The sequence below is a fragment of the Erythrolamprus reginae genome, chromosome Z, assembly GCF_031021105.1.
Source record: "Erythrolamprus reginae isolate rEryReg1 chromosome Z, rEryReg1.hap1, whole genome shotgun sequence".
Classification (NCBI taxonomy): domain Eukaryota; kingdom Metazoa; phylum Chordata; class Lepidosauria; order Squamata; family Dipsadidae; genus Erythrolamprus; species Erythrolamprus reginae.
The window spans coordinates 117595124-117618523 of NC_091963.1; the positions used below are offsets into that span (position 1 = coordinate 117595124).

At 43.4% G+C, this 23400-nt stretch overlaps 1 protein-coding gene across 2 annotated transcripts in view; it reads left to right on the forward strand.

Moving 5' to 3' along the window:
• Positions 1-23400, forward strand: part of PLXDC1 (plexin domain containing 1) — a 122229-nt gene that overhangs the window by 15171 nt on the left and 83658 nt on the right. For both annotated transcript variants that reach the window (XM_070726536.1, XM_070726537.1), the window contains exon 2: positions 20638-20801. In XM_070726536.1, the coding sequence (XP_070582637.1) occupies positions 20638-20801 (164 nt within the window). The remainder of the gene's footprint in view (positions 1-20637; positions 20802-23400) is intronic.

Consider the following 23400-nt stretch of genomic DNA (forward strand, 5'->3'; position numbering starts at 1 on the left):
ATAATAAGCTGGTCTATTATTTTTTTCCTTTCTACCCCACCAGGTCTTTAAAAAACAACAACAACCTAAAACATTGGCCAAAATAAGCATGTCCTCAGGAATGGATGTTGATTTTAGGGATAACTTGCATATTTTCACCAATAAGACATTTGAGTTCTCAAAAACTCACAACCGAATGTGGAATCAGGGACTCAAAGGGATTCAAATAACTGCCTTCAAATGTAGAAGTTTTGCCACCTTAATCTCAGCTTTGCCATAAACTCTGTAGTTTTGTCACTCCTTGTGGAACTCAATCCCTCCAACTCTCTGACAAGAGATAGTAATACAGGCTATTTTGTAAAGGTTTGATATGAGCACAGTTAAATAAATTATAGAAAGCCCTTTAAATATCCGAAAGTACTGCGTAAAAGGCCAGAATTATGAGTAGTGTTTTGTGTGATTAAAAACTAATGTCAGTTTTAAAAAAGTGAAGCAATTGTTCTAATTTCTTATTACAATAAATCACTATTGTGAAATTACGTTTAAAAGGCAAGAAAGAAGTTTGTCTTTCAAAATCCATGGAAAGAGACCTATGGGGATAAAGAGATTAACAATTATTTATTTAATTAAAGCCGTTCTGCGCTTCTTCCCATTTAAGGCAATTTACAATTACATTTATACTTAAAAACAATAAACAATAAAACTGCACATTGAGTTTTTTTTTTTAAAATAAACATACAAACTGAAAATAAGCAGATAAATACTGAAACAATGGAAAAATGTACAAAAAGCCATAACAAAATTAAAACCGCAGCAGGATTAACGGGAGAGGAGAAATGAATATGGACTTTCCTGCTGCTACAGAGTGAGTAAGATTGCTTGGCACCAGCACTTCCTACTTTGCAAGACATTCCAAAAATTAAGGGTCACCACAAAAAATCCCACTTTCCGGTAGTCACTGGCCACATTTTATTTTATTTATTTTATTTATTTATTTTATTTATTTATTCATTTTGTCCAATACACAATGAGGGTTTTAGTGGGTATATATCTATATACACATAGTAAAATACATGATGAAGGTTATAGAGGAGATACTCATCGTGAAATATATCTAAGAAAGAATAGAAAAGAAGGTATAGTAATAGAACATATCAATGAAAGAATAGAAGAAGAGATATAGGAATAGAAGAGAGGTATAGGAGATATAGGAGAGCAATAGGACAGGGGATGGAAGGCACTCTAGTGCATTTGTACTCGCCCCTTACTGACCTCTTAGGAATCTGGATAGGTCAACTGTAGATAATCTAAGGGTAAAGTGTTGGGGGTTTGGGGATGGCACAATGGAGTCTGGTAATAAGTTCCACGCTCAGCAACTCGGTTACTGAAGTCATATTTTTTACAGTCAAGTTTGGAACGGTTAATATTAAGTTTAAATCTGTTGTATGCTCTTGTGTTGTTGTGGTTGAAGCTGAAGTAGTCGCCGACAGGCAGGACGTTGCAGCATATGATCTTGTGGGCAATACTTAGATCTTGTTTACTTCTAAACTTTCTAGGCGCAGGATTGAAAGTCTAGTCTCGTAGGGTATTCTATTTCAAGTGGAGGAGTGAAGGGCTCTTCTGGTAAAGTATCTTTGGACATTTTCAAGGGTGTTAATGTCTGAGATGCGATATGGGATCAAGGGTTTAGAATCAAGGGATGCCCAAAATGGGCCTTCTGTAGATGTTATTAGTTATGGATCGTGACCATGAAGAAAAGGCATTCCTTCAAATACATTTATCCCAAGTTATGAAGGGCTTTACAGATTAAAATCAGCACTTTGGACTGGAGATCAATTGACAACTAGTGGATCATTAAAAACTGGGATCATATAGTCGCATTGCCCAGCTTTAGTCAGTATTCTTGCTTTAATGTTTAGTACTGTTTTCTAAACAACTTTTAGAGGAAGCACAATAAAGGAAGCTAAAGAAGAAGTTAGCAAGTCCCGAATTGTCATAGTTAGTTTATCTGTTCAAATACATTTGAACCATAGATTATAGTCTGAATATTAACAAAATGAACTGAATTTGAATTTTTCAGAATTTATTAGATTTATATGCCGCCCCTCTCCAAAGACTCGGGGCGTCTCACAACAAGACAATAATACAATGCAATACAATTTAATGTTAAAATTTAAACTAAATTAAAATACATGTATAAAAAGATCCATTTACTACACAGTCATACACACTCAGTCCAGCTAATCAATATAGAGGTCAGAGAAAAAGGGGGGAGGTTAATCCCTCCACGCCTGGCGGTAGAGATGGGTCTAACATTTTGCGGAAGGCAAGAAGGGTAGGGGCAGTTTGAATCTCCAGGGGGAATTGATTCCAGAGGACCACGGCCGCTACGGAGAAGAGAAGGTTCTTCCCCTAGGTCCCGCCAGATGACATTGTTTAATCTACGGGAACCGGAGAAGGCCAACTCTGTGGGACCTAATTGGCCACTGGGATTCGTGCGGCAGCAGGCGGTCTCAGAGATATTCTAGTCCAATGCCATGTAGGCTTTATAGGTCATTACCAACAATGTACTTCATATTTGGAACTTCACTTGGAATGACTTGCCTCCAGAAATTGAGCTTTCAGCACTGGAGGTTTTAAAGAAGACATTGGACAGCCATTTGTCCAGAAGAACGTAGGGCCGTGATGGTGAACCTATGCCACACATACCACGAGTGGCTTGCAGAACCATATCAGAGGGCATGCGAGACATTGCCCTGTCAGCTCCAGCACATGTGCACATTAGCCAGCTGATTTTTGGCCCTTTGGGGAAAGCCGTTTTGCCTGACGTGCTGCTTTTTGCACTCCAGGGCTTCAGGAAGCTTCCCTGAATCCTCCAAAGTGCACAAAATATCACACAGGGCAGAGTGGATGCAGGGGTTCTTGCTGTTCTTAGCGTGCACCACCGTAGCCATGGACGGCATGGTGAACTTGCTGCTGCACAAGGAGGAACATCCCCTGCAGCTGGGCAAAAGCTTCGAACGGCACCCTAAAGCCTCCTTCCACACCATTTGCCAGCGACCTTGATTAAGCTGCCTTGGCCCCATGTCAAAAGAGGGCCCTAACCACGGTAGTCTATGCCTGCCTAACTGAAAACAAACTCCACTGAATTCAGTGTGACTTTCTCCCAGGTAAGTGGGTAGAGCAGCCTTCCCCAGCCAATAGTTTCCTTGCAGCTTATAATAATAAGTAAAATAATAAATATTAACACTGAAATTCCATTGGGGCACAGATCGGAGAGTTGACAGGGGGGAATTTACTTCTTAGATGGTATAACAAGAAATAATTGAGAAACAGTTTGGTAACAGGTTAGTAACAGGTTAGTTTTCAAGCAATATTTCACACACACACACACACACACACAAAGAGAAATTGATGGCACCTTTTTGCATCATATCTGAAAGAAAATAACTTACCAACCTTTGGTTGTTCACAAATGTAAATGTTTTCCATTATTTAATTTCATTTCATTTAATTATCTACAGATCTTCACATCCTGGACATAAACTGTTTCAACTCCTCCTCTTGGGAAGCTGCTAAAGGTCATTGCATGCCATACGAACTAGACACAAAGTCAGTTTTTTTCTCTACCCATACCATCACTCTGCTAAACACCTAATTCACATGGCACTGCCTTATGCTTAATTATATTTAGCCATGTAATAGGGCTGTATTATACTTCCCATCTTTCCTATTGCCTTTTCCTATTGGTCTTGTGATTGTATCTCTTTCTTTGTATATACACCGGAGACAAATTCCTTGTGTGTGACCAATAAAGAATATTCTGTTCTATTCTGTTCTGTTCTATTCTGTTATTGGAAGTTAAAATAGTGACTTGATGAGACAGCTGTTAAAAAGTTGGGTATTCTTGCGTTGAAGATCAAATAAGATTTATGATAATTGCTTCTATGTGTCTCCATTTCCCTGATTCATAGTATAACAGGAACTCAGTTGATTTAGGTCAAACACTCATTCCCTTCTACATTCTCTAGCCACAGCGGTCAATTGGATTCTTTGGAAAACCCACAAGCAAGGCATGAGTGTCACAGCCTCCCCCAGATCCATCTTTCTCGGCAAATTAATATTTAGGGAAGTCTCGAGATCATATCCAGTTAATGTTATAAGAAGCCTGAACATATTTAAATATACAACAAAGATTTCCTAGATAAGTCACCGAAAATCACTTCGCAATATGGTTAGGTTAGGTTTATTGGATTTATATGCCGCCCCTCTCCGCAAACTCGGGGCGGCTCACAACAATAATAAAAAACAGTACAGTACACAATACCAAATCCAATGCCCACCCATCCAGTTCCAATTGAAATTAATAATCTCATAAAAAGCAGTATATATAAAAAACAGGCACACAGTCAGTCAATCAACAAAACAACATGGGCAAGGGGGAGGTGTTTTAGTTCCCCCATGCCTGACGGCAAAGGTGGGTCTTAAGGAGTTTACGAAAGGCAGGGAGGGTGGGGGCAATCCTAATCTCAGGGGGGAGCTGGTTCCAGAGGGTCGGGGCCCCCACAGAGAAGGCTCTTCCCCTGGGTCCCGCCAGACGACATTGTTTAGTCGACGGGACCCGGAGAAGGCCAACTCTGTGGGACCTAACCGGTCGCTGGGATTCGTGCGGCAGGAGGCGGTCCCGGAGATATTCTGGTCCGGTGCCATGAAGGGCTTTATAGGTCATAACCAACACTTTGAATATCCTAATCTGATCCTAACTTCTGTTGGCCTCTTTCCAAATCTCAGCTAGAAAACCATGTAAACAGGAAAAATCAGCAATGCTTGGCAGGCAGGACGGACTCTTACAGCCTTTCCAATATTTGCTTGATTCATAAAGTGTCTCAACTCAATATTTTCATGCCAGGAAATTGCAGGGAAAGCAGCCAAACCATAGACTGACTGCGCCAAGTAATAGTTTCTGCTTGGATAGTCTATACACAAGGGAAAGAGAGATGAAGAGAACAATGAAACTTTTAACCTGACACTGGTGAAAATGAGGCTGCTTTTGACATTCATTTTTTCAGTACAGTACCTTCTATTTTGTTTTTTAAAGTGTGATACGTTATTTGCAGTGGACCTGAACTGAAATTATTTCCTCACAGTGACAACTGCTTCACTTATGGATTAAATGACACATGATCAGCTAGTGTTTCTGATGCTTTCTGCTTTGGGGACATTTCGTGGTGGGGGATATAATTGCATGCATGAGGCTGAGTCCAATATGTCTTAAAGTTAAAATGTATTAGTTTTACACATAGGAATTTACTAACGCAAGATGCACATCAGTTATATAAACAGGGAAAATCAAACTTCTGAATTTTCTATCAGGTTATGAAACTGACTGAGGGATTATGAAATTTACTACAGGGAGTCTGGCCCAGATTTCTGGTTCCCAAAGGGGCTGATGGACAGGGAATGGTTTATTTTCTAAAACCAGTCCAATATACAGAGACAAAGGAATGATGGCTTGAAACATGGTATATTCTTAAAATAAAATTTGGACTAATAAACACAGAAGCAACTGCATCTGCAGAGCAATTGACTGCCAGAGGCATACAATCTTTTTATCACATTTTACTTCATTTATTGTTTCTATAGATTTTACAAGGTGTGAAGCTCATGTTTTAACACAGTAGATATTGTGATTTCTCATTTATCTGCTGAGTAGCAGCAGCAGCTACATTTTGGAAAAATAACCTAACCTGCCTGTTTCCCTTCTCCTCCTCCTCCTCTTCCTTCTCCACTAACACATCACCTCTACTACTATCACTATTACCACCACCATTACTACTACTGAGTACTGACCACCACATCCTGGGTTTACTCATTACTCAGATCGTGCAGAATGCGGCCGCGAGAGCTATGGTGGGGCTTCCCAGATTCGCCCACGTTTCTACAACACTCCATGGCCTGCACTGGCTTCCGATCAGTTTCCGGTCACAATTCAAAGTGTTGGTATTGACCTTTAAAGCCCTACATGGCATTGGACCAGAATACCCCCGGAACTGCCTTCTACTACACGAATCCCAGTGGCCGATAAGGTCCCACGGAGTTGGCCTTCTCCGGGTCCCATCGACCAAACAATGTCGTTTGGCAGGCCCCAGGGGAAGAGCCTTCTCTGTGGTGGCCCCAGCCCTCTGGAATCAACTCCCCCCGGAGATTAGAACGGCCCCCATCCTCTTTGTCTTTCACAAATTACTCAAGACCCACCTATATCGCCAGGCATGGGGGAACTGAGACACCTCCCCCAGGCTTTTATATTTTATGTTTGGTATGTATGTGCTGTATGTTTTTAATTGCTGGGGTTTTATATCTTTTTCTTTTAATATTAGATTTGTTCACTGTTATATTGTTTTTTATTATTGTTGTGAGCCGCCCAGAGTCTTCGGAGAGGGGCGGCATACAAATCTAATAAATTATTCATATTATTCTTCATATTATTCTTCATATTATTCTTCATATTCTTCATATTCTTCATATTCTTCATATTCTTCATATTCTTCATATTATTCATATTCATATTCATATTCATATTATTACTATTACTATTACTATTACTATTACTATTACTATTACTATTACTATTACTATTACTATTACTATTACTATTACTATTACTATTACTATTACTATTACTATTACTATTATTATTATTTTGGAGGATATCTCATGAGTGGGAATACGAAAATTACACTGGTCTATTTTATGAGATGTTATTGAGGAACACAAAATCTGCCCATTTATATGTAGAACTAGGTTGACATCTGCATATCCAGTGACACTTGGTATCTACCATCAGATCAGAAATAGTTTCCTGCTGGTTCGGACCAATTCAAACTGGTAGCAGAAATCTCCCCACACTTGCTGAGTGGGCAGCAATGGCTAGCTATCCATGCTCCCGAACTGTATCTTTCAGTGGTGCCATAGGCACCGCCATCTTGTTTTATGCTCTACACATGTGCAAAAGCTGGACATGGCCCCACACCTCTGCGGTGCCTCCACATGATGCATATGAACTGGCAGCGAGATAAGTCACAGCCCACCCCTGCATTAGATGTTCCATCCTAGATGAAAGTTATACTAATTGAGAACCTTTGGCATTTGCAATAAGCAAAGGTTCAGTCACTTTCAGTCCAACTCCCCTCACACGGTTGTTGTTTGGAGAAAATAGGAGGAGGAAAATGTGTTGGATATATTTGCTGCCTTGAGGTATTTGTAATACAAATAAAGATGTGATATAAATAAAAAAATAAATAAATCCTGCCTGTACCTATTTAAGCTGTTTTCCTTTTCCCTTTAAAACAGGGGTGTCAAACTAGATTTTATTTTTATTTGTTTGTTTGTTTGTTTGTTTGTTTGTTTGTTCGTTCGTTCGTTCGTTCGTTCGTTCGTTCATTCATTCATTCATTCATTCATTTATTTATTTATTAGATTTGTATGCCGCCCCTCTCTGTAGACTCAATTGAGGATTGTATCAGGGTTGTGTTTGACCTCAGCGGGCCGAGGTGGGTGTGGCCAGCTCAATGTCACTCCTGTGGGGGATGCCTATGGTGGCCTGAAAATAGGCTCCCGAGCTCTATCTTTGGCTCCCACAACCTCCTGCATCCCTCTGCTAGTGAAAGTGGACCTTAGACGCATTTCATGCTGAGCTCTGTTTTAACTGGCAGAGGTTTTCAGGAGGGTTGCAGGAGGCTGTTGCTGGTGAAAATGGAACTCATCTCTTCTTGCTGGCAGAAGTATTGCAGGCCAGTCCTTCACTGTTTCCAGGGTGGCTCTGGAAGCCAGATCTAAGTATCTTGCAGGCCGGATCTAGCTCCTGGGTCTTGAGTTTGGCACCCCTGCTTTAAAATGTTGAATGATTAAAGATTTCTTTAAAATCGTTCAATTATTAGAATTACCCAGAGGCTAACCCAGTGATGGCGAACCTTTTTTTCCTTGAGTGCCTTAGGAGGATGAAAACAGCTTTCCCCACCCCTGGAGGCCCTCTGGAGGCTGGAAACGGCCTGTTTCCCAACTTCCGGTGGGCCCAGTTGTTGTGTCCTTTTAAAAAATATTGTAAGAAATGCAGTGATTGGCTAAGACGCGGCTATTTGGAAAATAGCCACGAAAGTTGAATGACTGTTCGTTGGGAAAAGCCCGCCGTTTTTAAGAGTATAAATAGGGCAACGGGCTAGCCGTTGCCCTCAATTCGGAAGGTGCTTGTTGGTGATTGTTTCCTGTCTTGTTGCTACAATAAATGCATACTGTTTAACCAACCTCCGGAGTCGTGATTTAACAGTGGCAACGAGGAGGTCGAACTCCCGCAAACGCAGCTATGAACTCGGCCATGGCTCCACCACCGCCTATCTTCAATTCCGAATCGGTAGGCTTGCATTTCACCCTCCCCAGACTCCAAAGGCTTCCCTGGAGCTGGGGAAGGGTAAAAAGACCCTCTCCTATCCCCCTGGAGGCTCTCTGGAAGCCAAAAACGCCTCCCCAGAGCCTCTGTGTGAGCCAACAATCAGCTGGACAGCACACACATGCATGTTGGAGCTGAGCTAGGGCAGCAATTCATGGACCCGCAGATATGGCTCTGTTTGCCACCTGTGCCACCTGTGCCATAGGTTCACCATCGCTGCACTATAGAACCTATATAACACTGACACATACAAATAGAAAACTAAGTTACCAGCCCACTGTTCCCCAGTCTCCAACCAGTGAAAGTCATTTGTTACCTGCTGAGCCTCCTATTGAGCCATCGATGCCTTCCAGCCTAGCCAACACCGTTCCCAAGGCACAGAAAGTTCCAGCATACACCCAGCCACCTCCTAGAAGTTTCTTCCCCCCTCTCCCTATATTTGTTTGTATTACTCTAATTCTTGTCTTTAATAAGAGTTATTTTTAAAAGAGCAAAACTTTACTTTCAGATTAATGCCGGTAGAGACTGCATTAAACTGGATTTCAGCTCAACATGGAAAATTATATTCATGTTAGGTCATTTTGAAATCCCTGCACCAGTTTTATGTAAGTCAAATGTCAGCCTCTCCAATCTGTCATTTGGCTTAGTAAAATTACATGTTTTTACTCCTAAAACCATTGCTACTCAAAATTGACGTGACCCTAGAGATTTTTGAGTTACACATGTTGATTTCATTCCCATCAAGATGCTTGGTGTTCCCTGTATAAGACATAAATAAATAAATAAGCCACCCCAAACAGGAAAGTATATGCCCAAGGCCGATTTCCATCATCCCCACTAACCCAGTGTTTGTTATACCAAACATCCTTGCAAAACATCTGGCTTCTTAGGCCATTCATGCAAGCCAAGGCTAAATAGAGCTTTTGTAGAGGAAGCTGGCCACATGTACACTGATACAGGCATATGTTTTTCCAGAAAGCAAGCCCAGAATAATATGATGTGGCTGGATGACATTTTTTGATATTTTTTTTCCTTTTTAGAAGACGCCTCATTTAGAACTGCCAGATCTGGACTGTAAAAAAAATCTGGATGTCCACTACAGTAGGTAGCAGCAATGTCTCTCTGCTCCCATCGGAGACATTATATTTTCTATATTTGCTCACCTGGTAGCTCTACATAAATTGTTACATACTGAATCACATCAGAGCACACTGGAAGTGTAATGAGCTGTAAAATACTGAGAAAAAGGAGGAAGAATCTCAACCAAGACAACAGCGAAATAAATGAAACTTGAATCCAAAGCGGAAATGTAATTTGAGAAAATGTATCAAATTTGAGCATATCTAGTTTTCTTACAGATAAATGCATGGAGGAGGAAGTATATTTTAGATTTGTTAAAAGAGTACCAGGGATAATACATGCATTGATGGGAATAAGGAGAATGCTGACCATTTCAAAGCTACTTCTGTTCAGTTTTCTCAAAAGACTCCTTACAAAATAATACTATAGAGGGATATAGCATTGCTTCCAGCTGCACGGATTCAGCTTCAGTGATCTTAGAAGCCGATGTCTTAGAAGAACTTGAACGATTAAAGATAAATAAGGCAATGGGTCCAGATGGCATCCACCCCAGAGTTCTTAAAGAACTCAGATCTGTCATCCCCCTGACTGATTTGTTTAACCAATCCCTGTTAACAGGAGATGTTCCTGAGGATTGGAGAATGGCAAGTGTTGTGCCTATCCACAAGAAGGGCAGTAGAGAAGAAGCTGGTAACTACAGGCCAGTTAGCTTGACATCAGTTATAGTTAAAATGATGGAGACTCTACTCAAAGGAGGATAAATCAGCACCTTAAAAACAATAACTTATTGGACCCAAATCAGCATAGCTTTACTGAAGGCAAATAATGTCAGACTAATCTCATTGATTTCTTTGGCTATGTCACAAAGGTGTTGGATGAAGGTGGTGCCGTGGATATTGCCTATCTGGACTTCAGCAAAGCCTTTGATACGGTTCCACATAAAGAGCTGATAGATAAATTAGTGAAGATTGAACTTAATCCCTGGATAGTTCAGTGGATTTCAAGCTGGCTGAAGCGTAGACATCAGAGAGTTATTGTTAATGGCGAATATTCTGAGCAGATACAGGTTACAAGTGGTGTGCCACAAGGGTCTGTTCTGGGTCCTATTCTTTTTAATATGTTTGTGAGTGACATAGGGGAATGTTTGGTAGGGAAGGTTTGCCTATTTGCCGATGACTCTAAAGTGTGCAACAGGGTTGATATTCCTGGAGGGGTCTGTAATATGGTAAATGATTTAGCTTTACTGTACTAGATAAATGGTCAAAGCAATGGAAACTGCGGTTTAATGTTTCCAAATGTACAATAATGCACTTGGGGAAAAGGAATCCTCAATCTGAGTATTGCATTGGCAGTTCTGTGTTAGCAAAAACTTCAGAAGAAAAACGTATCAGGAAAGACTTAATGAACTCAATCTGTATAGTCTGGAGGACAGAAGGAAAAGGGGGGACATGATCGAAACATTTAAATATGTTAAAGGGTTAAATAAGGTTCAGGAGGGAAGTGTTTTTAATAGGAAAGTGAACACAAGAACAAGGGGACACAATCTGAAGTTAGTTGGGGGAAAGATCAAAAGCAACGTGAGAAAATATTATTTTACTGAAAGAGTAGTAGATCCTTGGAACAAACTTCCAGCAGACGTGGTTGGTAAATCCACAGTAACTGAATTTAAACATGCCTGGGATAAGCATATATCGACTGTAAGATAAAATACAGGAAATAGTATAAGGGCAGACTAGATGGACCATGAGGTCTTTTTCTGCCGTCAGTCTTCTATGTTTCTATGTTACTATTACCCTAGAGTAATTAAAGGGTTAAAACAAGCCAAAGCACCGGGCCTGGATGGGTTTACAGGGAAATTTTATAAAACGTATATGAATGTATTGTTGCCACATTTGGGGAAACTGTTTAATAATATATTGTTAAATCATGATATCCCGCAGACATGGAAGCTTTCAGAGATTGTTACTATCCTGAAGATGGATTGAGATTTAAGAGAGCCTGGGTCCTACCGTCCTATTAGTTTGGCAAATCAAGATTATAAAATATTTATGAAAATATTGGCAAATAGACTAGAAAATATTTTACCAAAAATAATTGAAGAGGATCAATATGGATTTGTGAAGGGAAGGAAAATAAGTGAACCAATTAGAAATGTAATAAATGTTATGCGCCATGCTACCGTTACTAAAAGGAAATTGGGAATTTTGAAATTAGATGTGTATGAAGCTTTTGATAAAGTTAACCATAGCTATTTATATAAATTATGTAAGGAACTAAATATGGGGGATAAATTTTTAAACTATAAAAGAGATTTATAAAGGGAATGAAGTGTATATAAGGGTGAATGGACAAAGAACGTAGAGAATTAAAATATTAAACGGCACCAAGCAGGGATGTCCTTTATCTCCAAAGTTATTTGTAATAGCAATAGAGATTTTAGCTAATAAGATAAGACAAGATAACACTTGGGCAGGCTATAAAATAGGGGAATTAGAAATGAAATTAAACTTATTTGCAGATGATGCAATTATATTGACCCAGACCCCGATGGAGATGATTAAAGGTATAAGAAATATTTTACAAGAGTTTAAACAGGAATCGGGACTGTCGGTTAATATGGAAAAATCAGAGATTATGTGTTTAAATACAGGTCTGAGAGAGCAGATAGAAATTAGGAAAGAATCAGGGTTGAAATTAGGACTAAAAACAATTAAATATTTGGGAATTTGGTTATTGAGAAACCCAGAGAAAATTGAGGAGGTGAATTATAGATTAATATGGAGGAAAATGTTGAAACAGATGAGGAGCTGGAAAGAGAAAAAGCTAAGGAGAATCTCTAAAATAAGAGCTTTAAAAATGATGATAGCTTCCAAAATGATGTACCTATTCCAGGTGCTTCTCAGGGGGCCTATCAGCATTTAAGTTTAAAGAGTGGGACAAAAAACTTAATTATTGAATTGAAGAAGATAAGAGACCAAGAATAAGGAAAAAGTGGTTAATTGCGAATGAAAAAGAGGAGGGATGGGGAGTTCCTTGTTTGGAGCTGTATAGGGAAGCTTTTCAAATGGAAAGGTTAATGGAGTTGTAATTATGTGAAAGCAAATGGGTGAAATTGGAAAAACCTTGGGTCAAAGTGGGTTATATAAGAAACACCCCCGATTTGGTGGTGGGGTGTGTGTGTGTGTGTGTGTCGGGGTAGTGGGTACATTTCACTATGCACTGTTTTATGTTGTGTGTATATTAAACTTGTTAAAAATCAATAACAAATATTATGTTAAAAATAAATTATTACCCTATCCAAGTGATGGCAAACCTTTTTTTCCTCGGATGCCGAAAGAGCATGCACCCCTCAGAGGTCAGAACCAGCCTGTTTCCCAACTTCTGTTGGGAACATGTTTTGTGCTCCCCAGGCTCCAAAGGCTCCCTGAAACCAGGGGAGGGTAAAATCACCCTCCCCCATGCCCCCGGAGCCAAAAATCAGCTGGCCGGCACACACATGAACGTTGGAGCTGAGCTAGGACAACAGCTCATGTGACAGCAGATATGGCTCTATGTGCCACCTGTGGCACCCATGCCATAGGTTTGCCGTCATTGCCCTATCCTAAAAGTAATCTAAGTATTCATAACCTTGGTTCCTAGTCTCATCTACCACAAAGTACTGACAAAGTACTGATTATCAAGGAAATAATCAGATAAAAGAATACCTTGAGAAGACTTCTTAGAGAAGCTCTTTCCTGGTACGCACATTTAGACTTCCAAGATCCTATTATTGTAGGTTTTTTTAAAAAGTAATGATCTACATCAGTGTTTTTCAACCAATGTGCCGGGGCACACTAGTATGCCATGAGACATGGTCAGGTGTGCCATGGGGAAATTAAACATGGGCTCCAAACTATGTCCCACATGCCGGATATGGCCTGCTGAGGCCATTTATCTGGTCCACTGCCAGCCGCCTCCATCCGAACATAAACATTCCCCTCACAAACCCTCCAGCTATCAGCAACAGGAAGAGTGGAGGCACAGGGAACGCTCACTGACCAATCACATTCTAGGATTCATCCCGACCACTAGCGATGAACCAATAGCAGGCCGCCTCTCATCCACACCTAGGAAGATCCCCGCTCGGGCTGCTGCGCACTTGTCATTGTGTGGCCGCAGTGAGTAGTTGAAGCTGCTACTCCACCCCATGGTCCTGATTTCTAATCCTGGTCAGGATTGGAGGTAAATGTTGCCACCACTAGATGTCTATATGTATAATATGTACTGTGTTAGTGTCATTTTGTGTCATTTTGGTTGGTGGTGTGCCCCAGGATTCTGTAAATGTAAAAAATGTGCCGTGGCTCAAAAAAAGGTTGAAGATCACTGATCTACATGGTATTGATTTCTTAGTTTAGTCTCTTCTCTAAGGCTGACAACTATGGAATGCAGACCCATAGTTTTCAGTAAACTCTCACTTGCAACAAACCTATTACAGTCATGCTCTAAATTAATGAGTCTTTCTGGATTCAAATTCAGGCCACTCCATTACTAGCATAGTATCTCTGTGTTGCTGGGGAGAGGCAGATACGGCGGGGGTCACAGAGTTAGCCGTTCCAGGGGAACGAGGGACCGTTGCTTAATAACGGTCCCTTGTTCCGGCTCTGTGAACCCAATCTTGGGTACTGGTGATGAGTGTAACTCTGGCCCTGGGCTCAGGTTGCTGCTGCTCAATGCCAGGTCGGTGGTAAATAAAGCTCTCCTCATCCGGGACCTGATCCTGGATGAGGAGGCCGACCTGGCTTGTATTACTGAAACCTGGCTGGGCCCGGAGGGAGGTGTTCCCCTCTCTGAAATTTGCCCAGCCGGGTTTCAGATATGGCATCAACCTCGACCCCAGGGAAGGGGGGGAGGAGTGGCTATTGTTGCCAGGGAGAGCCTTTGCCTGCGTAGACTCATTGCTCCGGAAATTGCGGGTTGCGAGTCTCTCTTGATGAGGTTGGACTTAGGGGTTCAGGTGGGCTTATTTCTCACGTACCTGCCTCCCAGCTGCGTGTCAAAAGCCCTGCCTGTGCTACTCGAGGAAGTAGCCGGGTTGGCGGTGGAGTTCCCCGGACTTATTGTCCTGGGGGACTTCAATCTGCCGTCACTCGGCGAAACCTCTGGGTTGGCACAGGAGTTCATGGCCACCATGACAGCCATGGACCTGACTCAAGTAGTTCAGGGTCCGACTCACGAGGGAGGACACGCACCTGACATGGTATTCCTTTCTGAGCAACTGAGTAATGGTCTGAGACTAAGGGGCTTAGATGCGTTGCCTTTGTCATGGTCAGACCATTTCCTACTACGGCTTGACTTCCTGGCTCCAATCCTTCCCCGCAGGGAGGCGGAACCAATTAAGATGTTCCGCCCCAGACGCCTGATGGACCCTGAGGGCTTTCAGACGGCGCTTGGGGTTATACCAGAGGCACTTGTCCACAGTTCGGCAGAGTCTCTTGCGGAGGCCTGGAACAAGGCCGCAGCGGAGGCTCTTGACCGGATTGCGCCTTTGCGACCTCTCCGAGGCGCTAGACCCCGTAGAGCTCCATGGTTCAACGAGGAGCTCCGGGAGTTGAAACGCCAGAAGAGACGTCTAGAGAAGCGATGGAGGAAGAGTAGGTCTGAATCCGACCGAACACTTGTAAGAGCTTTTATTAAGACTTACAAAGTGGCGCTCAAGGCGGCAAGATGCGCGTACCATGCCGCCTTGATTGCATCAGCGGAATCCCGCCCGGCCGCTCTGTTTAGGGTGACCCGCTCCCTTCTTAATCAGGGGGGAGTTGGGGAGCCCTTACAGAGTAGTGCCGAGGACTTTAACACGTTTTTCGCTGATAAAGTCGCTCGGATCCGAGCCGACCTCGACTCCAATTGTAAAACAGAGTCGACTGACAACGAGTCAGTCGAGGTGACTGGGGCACGTACTTGTCCACCTGTCTGGGAAGAGTTTGATCTGGTGACACCTGATGAAGTGGACAAGGCCATTGGAGCTGTGAGTTCTGCCACCTGTTTACTGGATCCGTGTCCCTCCTGGTTGGTTTCGGCCAGCAGGGAGGTGACACGGAGCTGGGCCCAGGAGATTACCAACGCTTCCTTGGGGAGGGGAGTTTTTCCATCACTCTATAAAGAAGCGCTTGTGTGCCCCCTCCTCAAGAAGCCCTCCCTGGACCCAGCCGTACTTAACAACTATCGTCCAGTCTCCAACCTTCCCTTTATGGGGAAGGTTGTCGAGAAGGTGGTGGCACTCCAGCTCCAGCGGTCCTTGGAAGAAGCCGATTATCTAGGTCCCCGGCAGTCGGGTTTCAGGCCCGGTTACAGCACGGAAACCGCTTTGGTCGCGTTGATGGATGATCTCTGGCGGGCCCGGGACAGGGGTTTATCCTCTGTCCTGGTGCTCCTTGACCTCTCAGCGGCTTTCGATACCATCGACCATGGTATCCTTCTGCACCGGCTGGAGGGGCTGGGGGTGGGAGGCACTGTTCTTCAGTGGTTCTCCTCCTACCTCTCTGGCCGGTCGCAGTCGGTGTTAGTGGGGGGCCAGAGGTCGACTCCTAGGTTTCTCCCTTGTGGGGTGCCTCAGGGGTCGGTCCTCTCCCCCCTGCTATTCAACATCTACATGAAACCGCTGGGCGAGATCATCCAAGGACATGGGGTGAGGTATCATCAATATGCGGATGATACCCAGCTTTACATCTCCACCCCATGCCCAGTCAACGAAGCGGTGGAAGTGATGTGCCGGTGCCTGGAGGCTGTTGGGGCCTGGATGGGTGTCAACAGACTCAAGCTCAACCCGGATAAGACGGAGTGGCTGTGGGTTCTGCCTCCCAAGAACAATCCCATCTGTCCGTCCATCACCCTGGGGGGGGGGGAATTGTTGACCCCCTCAGAGAGGGTCCGCAACTTGGGCGTCCTCCTCGATCCACAGCTCACATTAGAACAACATCTTTCAGCTGTGGCGAGGGGGGCGTTTGCCCAGGTTCGCCTGGTGCACCAGTTGCGGCCCTATCTGGACCGGGACTCATTGCTCACAGTCACTCATGCCCTCATCACCTCGAGGTTCGACTACTGTAATGCTCTCTACATGGGGCTACCTTTGAAAAGTGTTCGGAAACTTCAGATCGTGCAAAATGCAGCTGCGAGAGCAGTCATGGGCCTACCTAGGTATGCCCATGTTTCACCATCACTCCGCAGTCTGCATTGGCTGCCGATCAATTTCCGGTCACAATTCAAAGTGTTGGTTATGACCTTTAAAGCCCTTCATGGCATTGGACCAGAATATCTCCGAGACCGCCTCCTGCCGCACGAATCCCAGCGACCGATTAGGTCCCATAGAGTGGGCCTTCTCCGGGTCCCGTCAACTAAACAATGTCGGTTGGCGGGCCCCAGGGGAAGAGCCTTCTCTGTGGCGGCCCCGGCCCTCTGGAACCAACTCCCCCCGGAGATTAGAACTGCCCCTACTCTTCCTGCCTTCCGTAAACTCCTTAAAACCCACCTTTGCCGTCAGGCATGGGGGAACTGAAACATCTCCCCCTGGGCACGTTTAATTTATGCATGGTATGTCTGTGTGTATGACTGTTAGTATATGGGTTTTTTAAATATTTAAATATTTTAAATTTGTCTGATTGCTTATGATTTGTTTTTTACATGTTGTGAGCCGCCCCGAGTCTTCGGAGAGGGGCGGCATACAAATCTAAGTAATAAATAATAAATAAATAAATAAATAGTATCACACTATTATAGGAAAGATGGGAAAGAGAAAACAAGGAATGAAGAATGAAGCTGAAAGTTGTCCTTGACTTTCAAAAAGAAGAATGCTATTCTGAGAATATTTCACTGTTGAAATAATATTAATAACTTCCAGCATTTATAGATATATCACAGTTTATCATTTGTATGTTGATTTTACAGTCTTTATTTGAAAAAAGTATCCTGTGCTACAAGGATCAAAATTTGGGACCAGTTATTTATCTATCTATCTATCTATCTATCTATCTATCTATCTATCTATCTATCTATCTATCTATCTATCTATTTACTTATTTACTTATTTACTTATTTATTGGATTTGTATGCCGCCCCTCTCCGCAGACTCGGGGCGGCTAACAACAGCAGTAAAACAGTATAACAAAATCCAATACTAAGGTCAACGGTGGACGGGAGGGGGGATCTATAGTTTCTCAGATGCATTTCCCATTTACCAAATTGTTTCCCACATTCACATTCCTGTCTCTAAAAACTATTTTCTGACTCATGTTTATCATATGTAGTTCCTGTTAATAAAAGGTGATCAGAATATGGGGCCAAAAAAGGAAGAATGCTATTCTGAAAATATTTCACCGTTGAAGTGGTATTAAAATACAGTAGTATTTCAGTTTCATCTTCAGGATCTGGCCTTCTAAAGAGGAGTCAGGGTTGATCTCCTCTAGGACTGATTGCCTTGCAGTCCAGGGGACTCGCAGGAGTCTTCTCCACAGCACCATAGTTCAAAGGCCTCAATTTTTGCCTCTCACCTTTCCTTATGGTCCAACTTTCACAGCCATACATCGCAACTGGGAAAGCCATAGCCTTGATTATATGTACTTTTGTTAGCAGGAAGATGTCTCTGCTTTTTAGTATGCTGTCTAGATTTGCCATAGCTTTCCTCCCCAGGAGCAAGCGTCTTTCAATTCGTCAGCTTAGTCCCCATTTCATATATACGTAGGATTAATTATGTTTTTTGTTGTAATTATTGTTGTGGATGCCAAGTAAGTTAAACAGTTAGTGAGTCCTCCATTTCAATTGTCTGTCTTTGCCTGCTCAGATATCTGGCAAACCTCCTCCCACCCCTCTGTTTTTATTTATTTATTAATTACATTTTTATGCCGCCCTTCTCCTTAGACTCAGGGCGGCTTACAACATGTTAGCAATGTCACTTTTTAACAGAGCCAGCCTATTGCCCCCACAATCCAGGTCCTCATTTTACCCACCTCGGAAGGATGGAAGGCTGAGTCAACCTTGAGCCGGTGATGAGATTTGAACCGCCGACCTTCAGATCTATAATCAGCTTCAGTGGCCTGCAGTACAGCACTCTGACTGCTGCGCCACCCCGGGCTCCTATATCTATAAGAAACTACTGGGAGAGGATATCTGTTTGCTGCTGTTGACACTTCTAAGCTGGGTCGAAGAGGCTATAGAAGCAAACGTTCTGATGGGGTCTGGAGGCTGCAGAGGTCTGGATGAGCTATAACAGGCTGAAGTTGAGCACTGAGAAGAGGTTTAAAGTGTTGGTTATCATCTATAAAGTTCTATATGCAGTGAAGGGCTACCAAATTTTTTACTACCACACTGTGGGCATGGCTTATGCAGGATGCCCTGCATTCTCTTTCAACTTCTTTCAGTGCAAATTGGGTGCTATGGGGTGGAGCTCCATTTTTGCTACCCCACTGTGTGTCCCCCCCCGGGTCTGGGCAGCAGCCCAGCTCTGCCTATATGCCTTAGGACCAGATTACTTACAGGATTGTCTTCTGCCTCACACATCCCAGTGACCGATTAGATGCCACAGGATTGGTCTACTTTGGGTCCCATCAGCCAAGCAATGTCAACTGGCAGAACCGCGGAGAAGGGCCTTCTCTTTGGCGGCTCCAGCCCTCTGGAATCAACTCCTCTCAGAGATTTGCACTTCCCCCACTGTCCTGGCCTTCTGAAAGGCCTTAAAAACATGACTTTAGCAGCAGGCCTGGGACCATTGAGCAACAACACTCTGCTTTGGATGAATGAATTTTTTTTTTTTAATATTGGGGTTTAAATCTTTGTTAAAACTTTAGTTCTGAGTCTGTCAGGAGTTGGGCAGCTTAAAATCAAAATAAACCAGGAATTGTTTTTTCTTCCTAACCCTCTCTGTCTATTGTGACTTGGATGGATGTTGCAAAAGAAGCAGACCTGCAACTTGGGACTCCTTTTTGATTTGTAGTTATTGCTGGATTCTTTATCCGGCCAGTGCATTGCTGCACCTCTGTCTGGAATAGAAGAGCTGAGCAATTCATGGGGACTAGATTGCTGCAATGGACTTGTAACAGAGATGCTTTAGAAGATTATTTGGAAATCACAGTTGATGAAGACAGTAGCAACCCACCTGCTGGTGAGGTGCGTTGCTATAGCCACCTTGCACATTGTGGGTGCTACACTGACTTCAGTAGATTTCTAGGAACAATTCAAAGCAGTGTTTTAAATCTGTAAAATCCTCTCAAGTTTGGCTCTTAGTATTTTTGGCATGCCAAATTTTAGTGAAGCGATGTTGGAAGACTCCAGCAAGCATCAAAAAGAGATTCATGGCCATAGATGACTCATCCTGGAATTATTCTATTCTGACTCTTAGAAATAGTTCACATATATACGAGTCAGAGTCTTGTATATGAAATACGTATATATATATGTGTGTGTTGTGGTTAGCTCTGGCCCAGCTCCTACCCCAAGGAATGTGCAGGTGGATGTGGGGAAAACATCCACATGCCGCAGGCCTGTTTTGCTCCCGATGGAATCTGCCAACAAAGCCTCCTCTGACCAAGGAAGCGTGAGTGACAGGGAAGAGGGGAGTTTGGCAGACAGCCCAGGAGGAGATCAATCATCTGTATCATCCCTGGATTCTGAACAAGAATTAATGACACATCCATGCATGCGTAGAGTGATGCATAGGAGACAACAACTGAAGGATTATTACAAAAGAAAATGAGGCCACCTGTGGTTGGGTGGGGCTGCTGTAATTAATGCTACAGATAAAAGTGCAGCCTGGTGTTTTAGCCTCATGGCAGTTTATCTGATTCATTGTTTTGTCAAGATTGTGGTTTTTGTGCTGTTCAAGATTGTGTGTGGACTCTCTGGACTTTAGAATTGGACTCAATTTCTCAGTTATTGGGTGAGCAATTGGATTGCATTTAACCTGTGCCTTGTATGTACCAGAAAATCCCTTTGATATTTAAAAAGAGAGCTGTTTCTGTTTTTCTGTTTATAAAAACTTTTGGGTTTTCCTTTTATCGTGTGGTTTTTGTCTTCCTGGACTAATTACCCTGTAATTATGGGTGGTTGAGACATGTTGTCAGAACATATATGTATACTTATAATTCATAATTGTAATTCCTTTCCTAAAGGTTGGACCCAGGAGCTTGGAACTATCATTGGAGAACATTCTCAAATTGGGGAGCAAAAGACTCAGGAAACTACACCTGAAGATAAAAAGACACAGATCAGCCAAGACTTTTCAGGGAGGAGTTTGACTATCGACACTCTGACAGACAATGAAACCCAGATTGTGGTGAGTCTTGTATATGAAATAATTCACATGTTTACAGTGAAGGGCTGCAAAAAATTTTACTACCACATTGTGGCTTATTTTTTGACTATGGCTTGCCGGTCATGTGACCAGGTGGGAGTGGCTTGACGATCATGTGACTGGGGATGGTTTAAAGGTCATATTACTGTCTTAAAGGTGGCCAACTTGATGTCACTCATATCAAGGGTTTGGATTAGTGTTTGGGTGCCTGGACTCTCATTGTCTCAAAGAGATACAATTTCCCTATCTACTGTATTTACTATTACCGAACATCCAAAATATATTATTTAATTTTATGTATATATGCCATATGTGCACATACATATTGCACAGGGGCACACAAAAATATACATAATCTACTATATAAAATGTATGTGTATGTACACACACACACGTGCACGCACAGCTCTTCTAAAATTATACACATTCAACCTCATTTACTGCGATAAGAAAAACATACCCAGAAGGGGGGGAAAAGAAAAAAAAATCAATTTTTTTTAACCAGTTCTGCATACCTGACTGTAGCCGTAGGAGCCCATCACTGCATCTTTGGGAAGTTTTGATCACACAGAAAACTTTAAGGAAATTTTCCTTGTAAAAATATGTGGGAGATGGAGAAATTGGAGCCCTTTAGGTGCTAGAAGATTTTAACCACCATTGCCTTTGCGTGATGGCTACTTTGGCTGCAGGGGATGGAATTTTGTCTCCATTAGTGTTGTATCCTGAAATGGCTACCTTGTAACTCTGTAAATAGTTTGTTCCTCTTTCCAGCGCTGTCTGAGCCCAAGCAGGAAGTCGCTCCTGATTGGCTCAGACGCGGCCGGCTCTAGCTTTGGCGGGAACCGCAAAAGTATGAAAGAAGCGGTTTCTCCAGGCAGAGCCAGTCGGTACTCGCTGAATTGTCACTTTACATTGCTGAGCTGTCACTTGTTCTCTGAGCTGAATAAAAGTACCGATTGCTCAAAACCCTGTCTCTGGGTCTACTTCACTGGCGACGAACGAACGGAAGAAACTTCGCGTGCAACATGGACAAAATCCAGATCGGCCAGGCTCCGGAACTCTTCGATCCCGAGAAAATGACATGGGACGAGTACATGGCCACCTTCGAGATCTTCCTCGAGGCGGCGGGAATGCAGGACGCCGGAGCCGATCGCAGACGGGCTATTTTTCTCAACTACTGCGGCGCAGAGATCCGTAGACTTGCCCAAACTCTCACCGAACCAGAACAAGCAAGAACCACAGCGTGGGACGTACTTCAACAGAAACTAGCGAGCCATTTCAAACCAACCAGACCAGCCATGGTTTACCGGCATCAATTCCACATGATGGCTCAGAGAGAAACCGAGTCGATCAGCCAATTTACAACGCGGCTTCGAACGGTACTTGCTCAATGCAAGTTTAAAGACCCGGAAGCTCGCCTCACCGACGCCTTGGTTTTCGGCATGAAGAGCAACACAGTGAGAAATAAACTCCTCACCGAAGAAGAGCCGACTCTACAAACCGTAATTAAATTAGCGCAGACCGCGGAAGCAGCCGACGCAGCGGCAAGAGAATTAAGAGAGCACAGAAGGCGAGAAATCATTGCCAAAATCGACGCCGAGTCTCCCAGCGCCGTGGGAACAGACGACCTCAGCCAGCCAACTAGCAACGGGGACAACTGCCTCCTCCTGCAAGACCAGCCGAGACACCCTAGAGCTACTCACCCAGCCCCCTGCGCGGGCTGCCGGGGAAATCACCAGCGCCATCGATGCCCCTTCCGAGACGCTACTTGCCGCCGTTGCAACCGGAGAGGCCACATCGCCATCGCATGCAGGGCAACGGCACCAGAAGAAACTTTTGCCACACAACAATACCAGCGACCTCAAAACCAGCCCCCCCAATCGCGAGAAAGGAGACCGTTCCGCAACTCGGGTCAAAGGAACTACTCAACCGCTAACCGCGACTACAATAGAGGTAACTCTCAATTTTCCGTGAATAACACGGCAACCAAAAAGGGAGCTAAAATTGTTATCTCATTGTTACTAAATAACCAGCCTTGCTCAATGGAGCTGGATACGGGCTCGAGATATACCATCATGCCCTGGGAAAAATTTAAACTATATATGCCTAATGTGTCTAAGGCTGACCTAACTCAAACCTCTTTGGTGATCAGAGACTTCCAAGGGGGGGTAATCTCGGTCCTGGGAACAGCAAATGTACCTATTGCATTTAAGAATGTTAAATGTACCCTTCCCATGCTTATTGTGACGGGGGCCAAACACTCCCTGCTGGGTCTAGCGTGGATGGAACCGTTGGGGATCGAAATTTCGGGTGTGTGTAATGTAAACTGTGATAATATGCCTAACTTTGTGAAAGAGTTTCCTGAAGTGTTCAGCCCCACCTTGGGATTGTATAAGGGACCCCCTATATCTTTCTCTATTGACCCCAAGGTCCCACCGGTTAGACTGAAACCTCGCAGGGTCCCCCTTCCGCTTCTCCCCAAGCTAGACATGCAGCTGGACAAACTCATTAGTCAAGGTATTTTGGTCCCTGTGGAACAGGGGCCATGGGAAACTCCCATAGTGACACCCCTGAAGCCAGA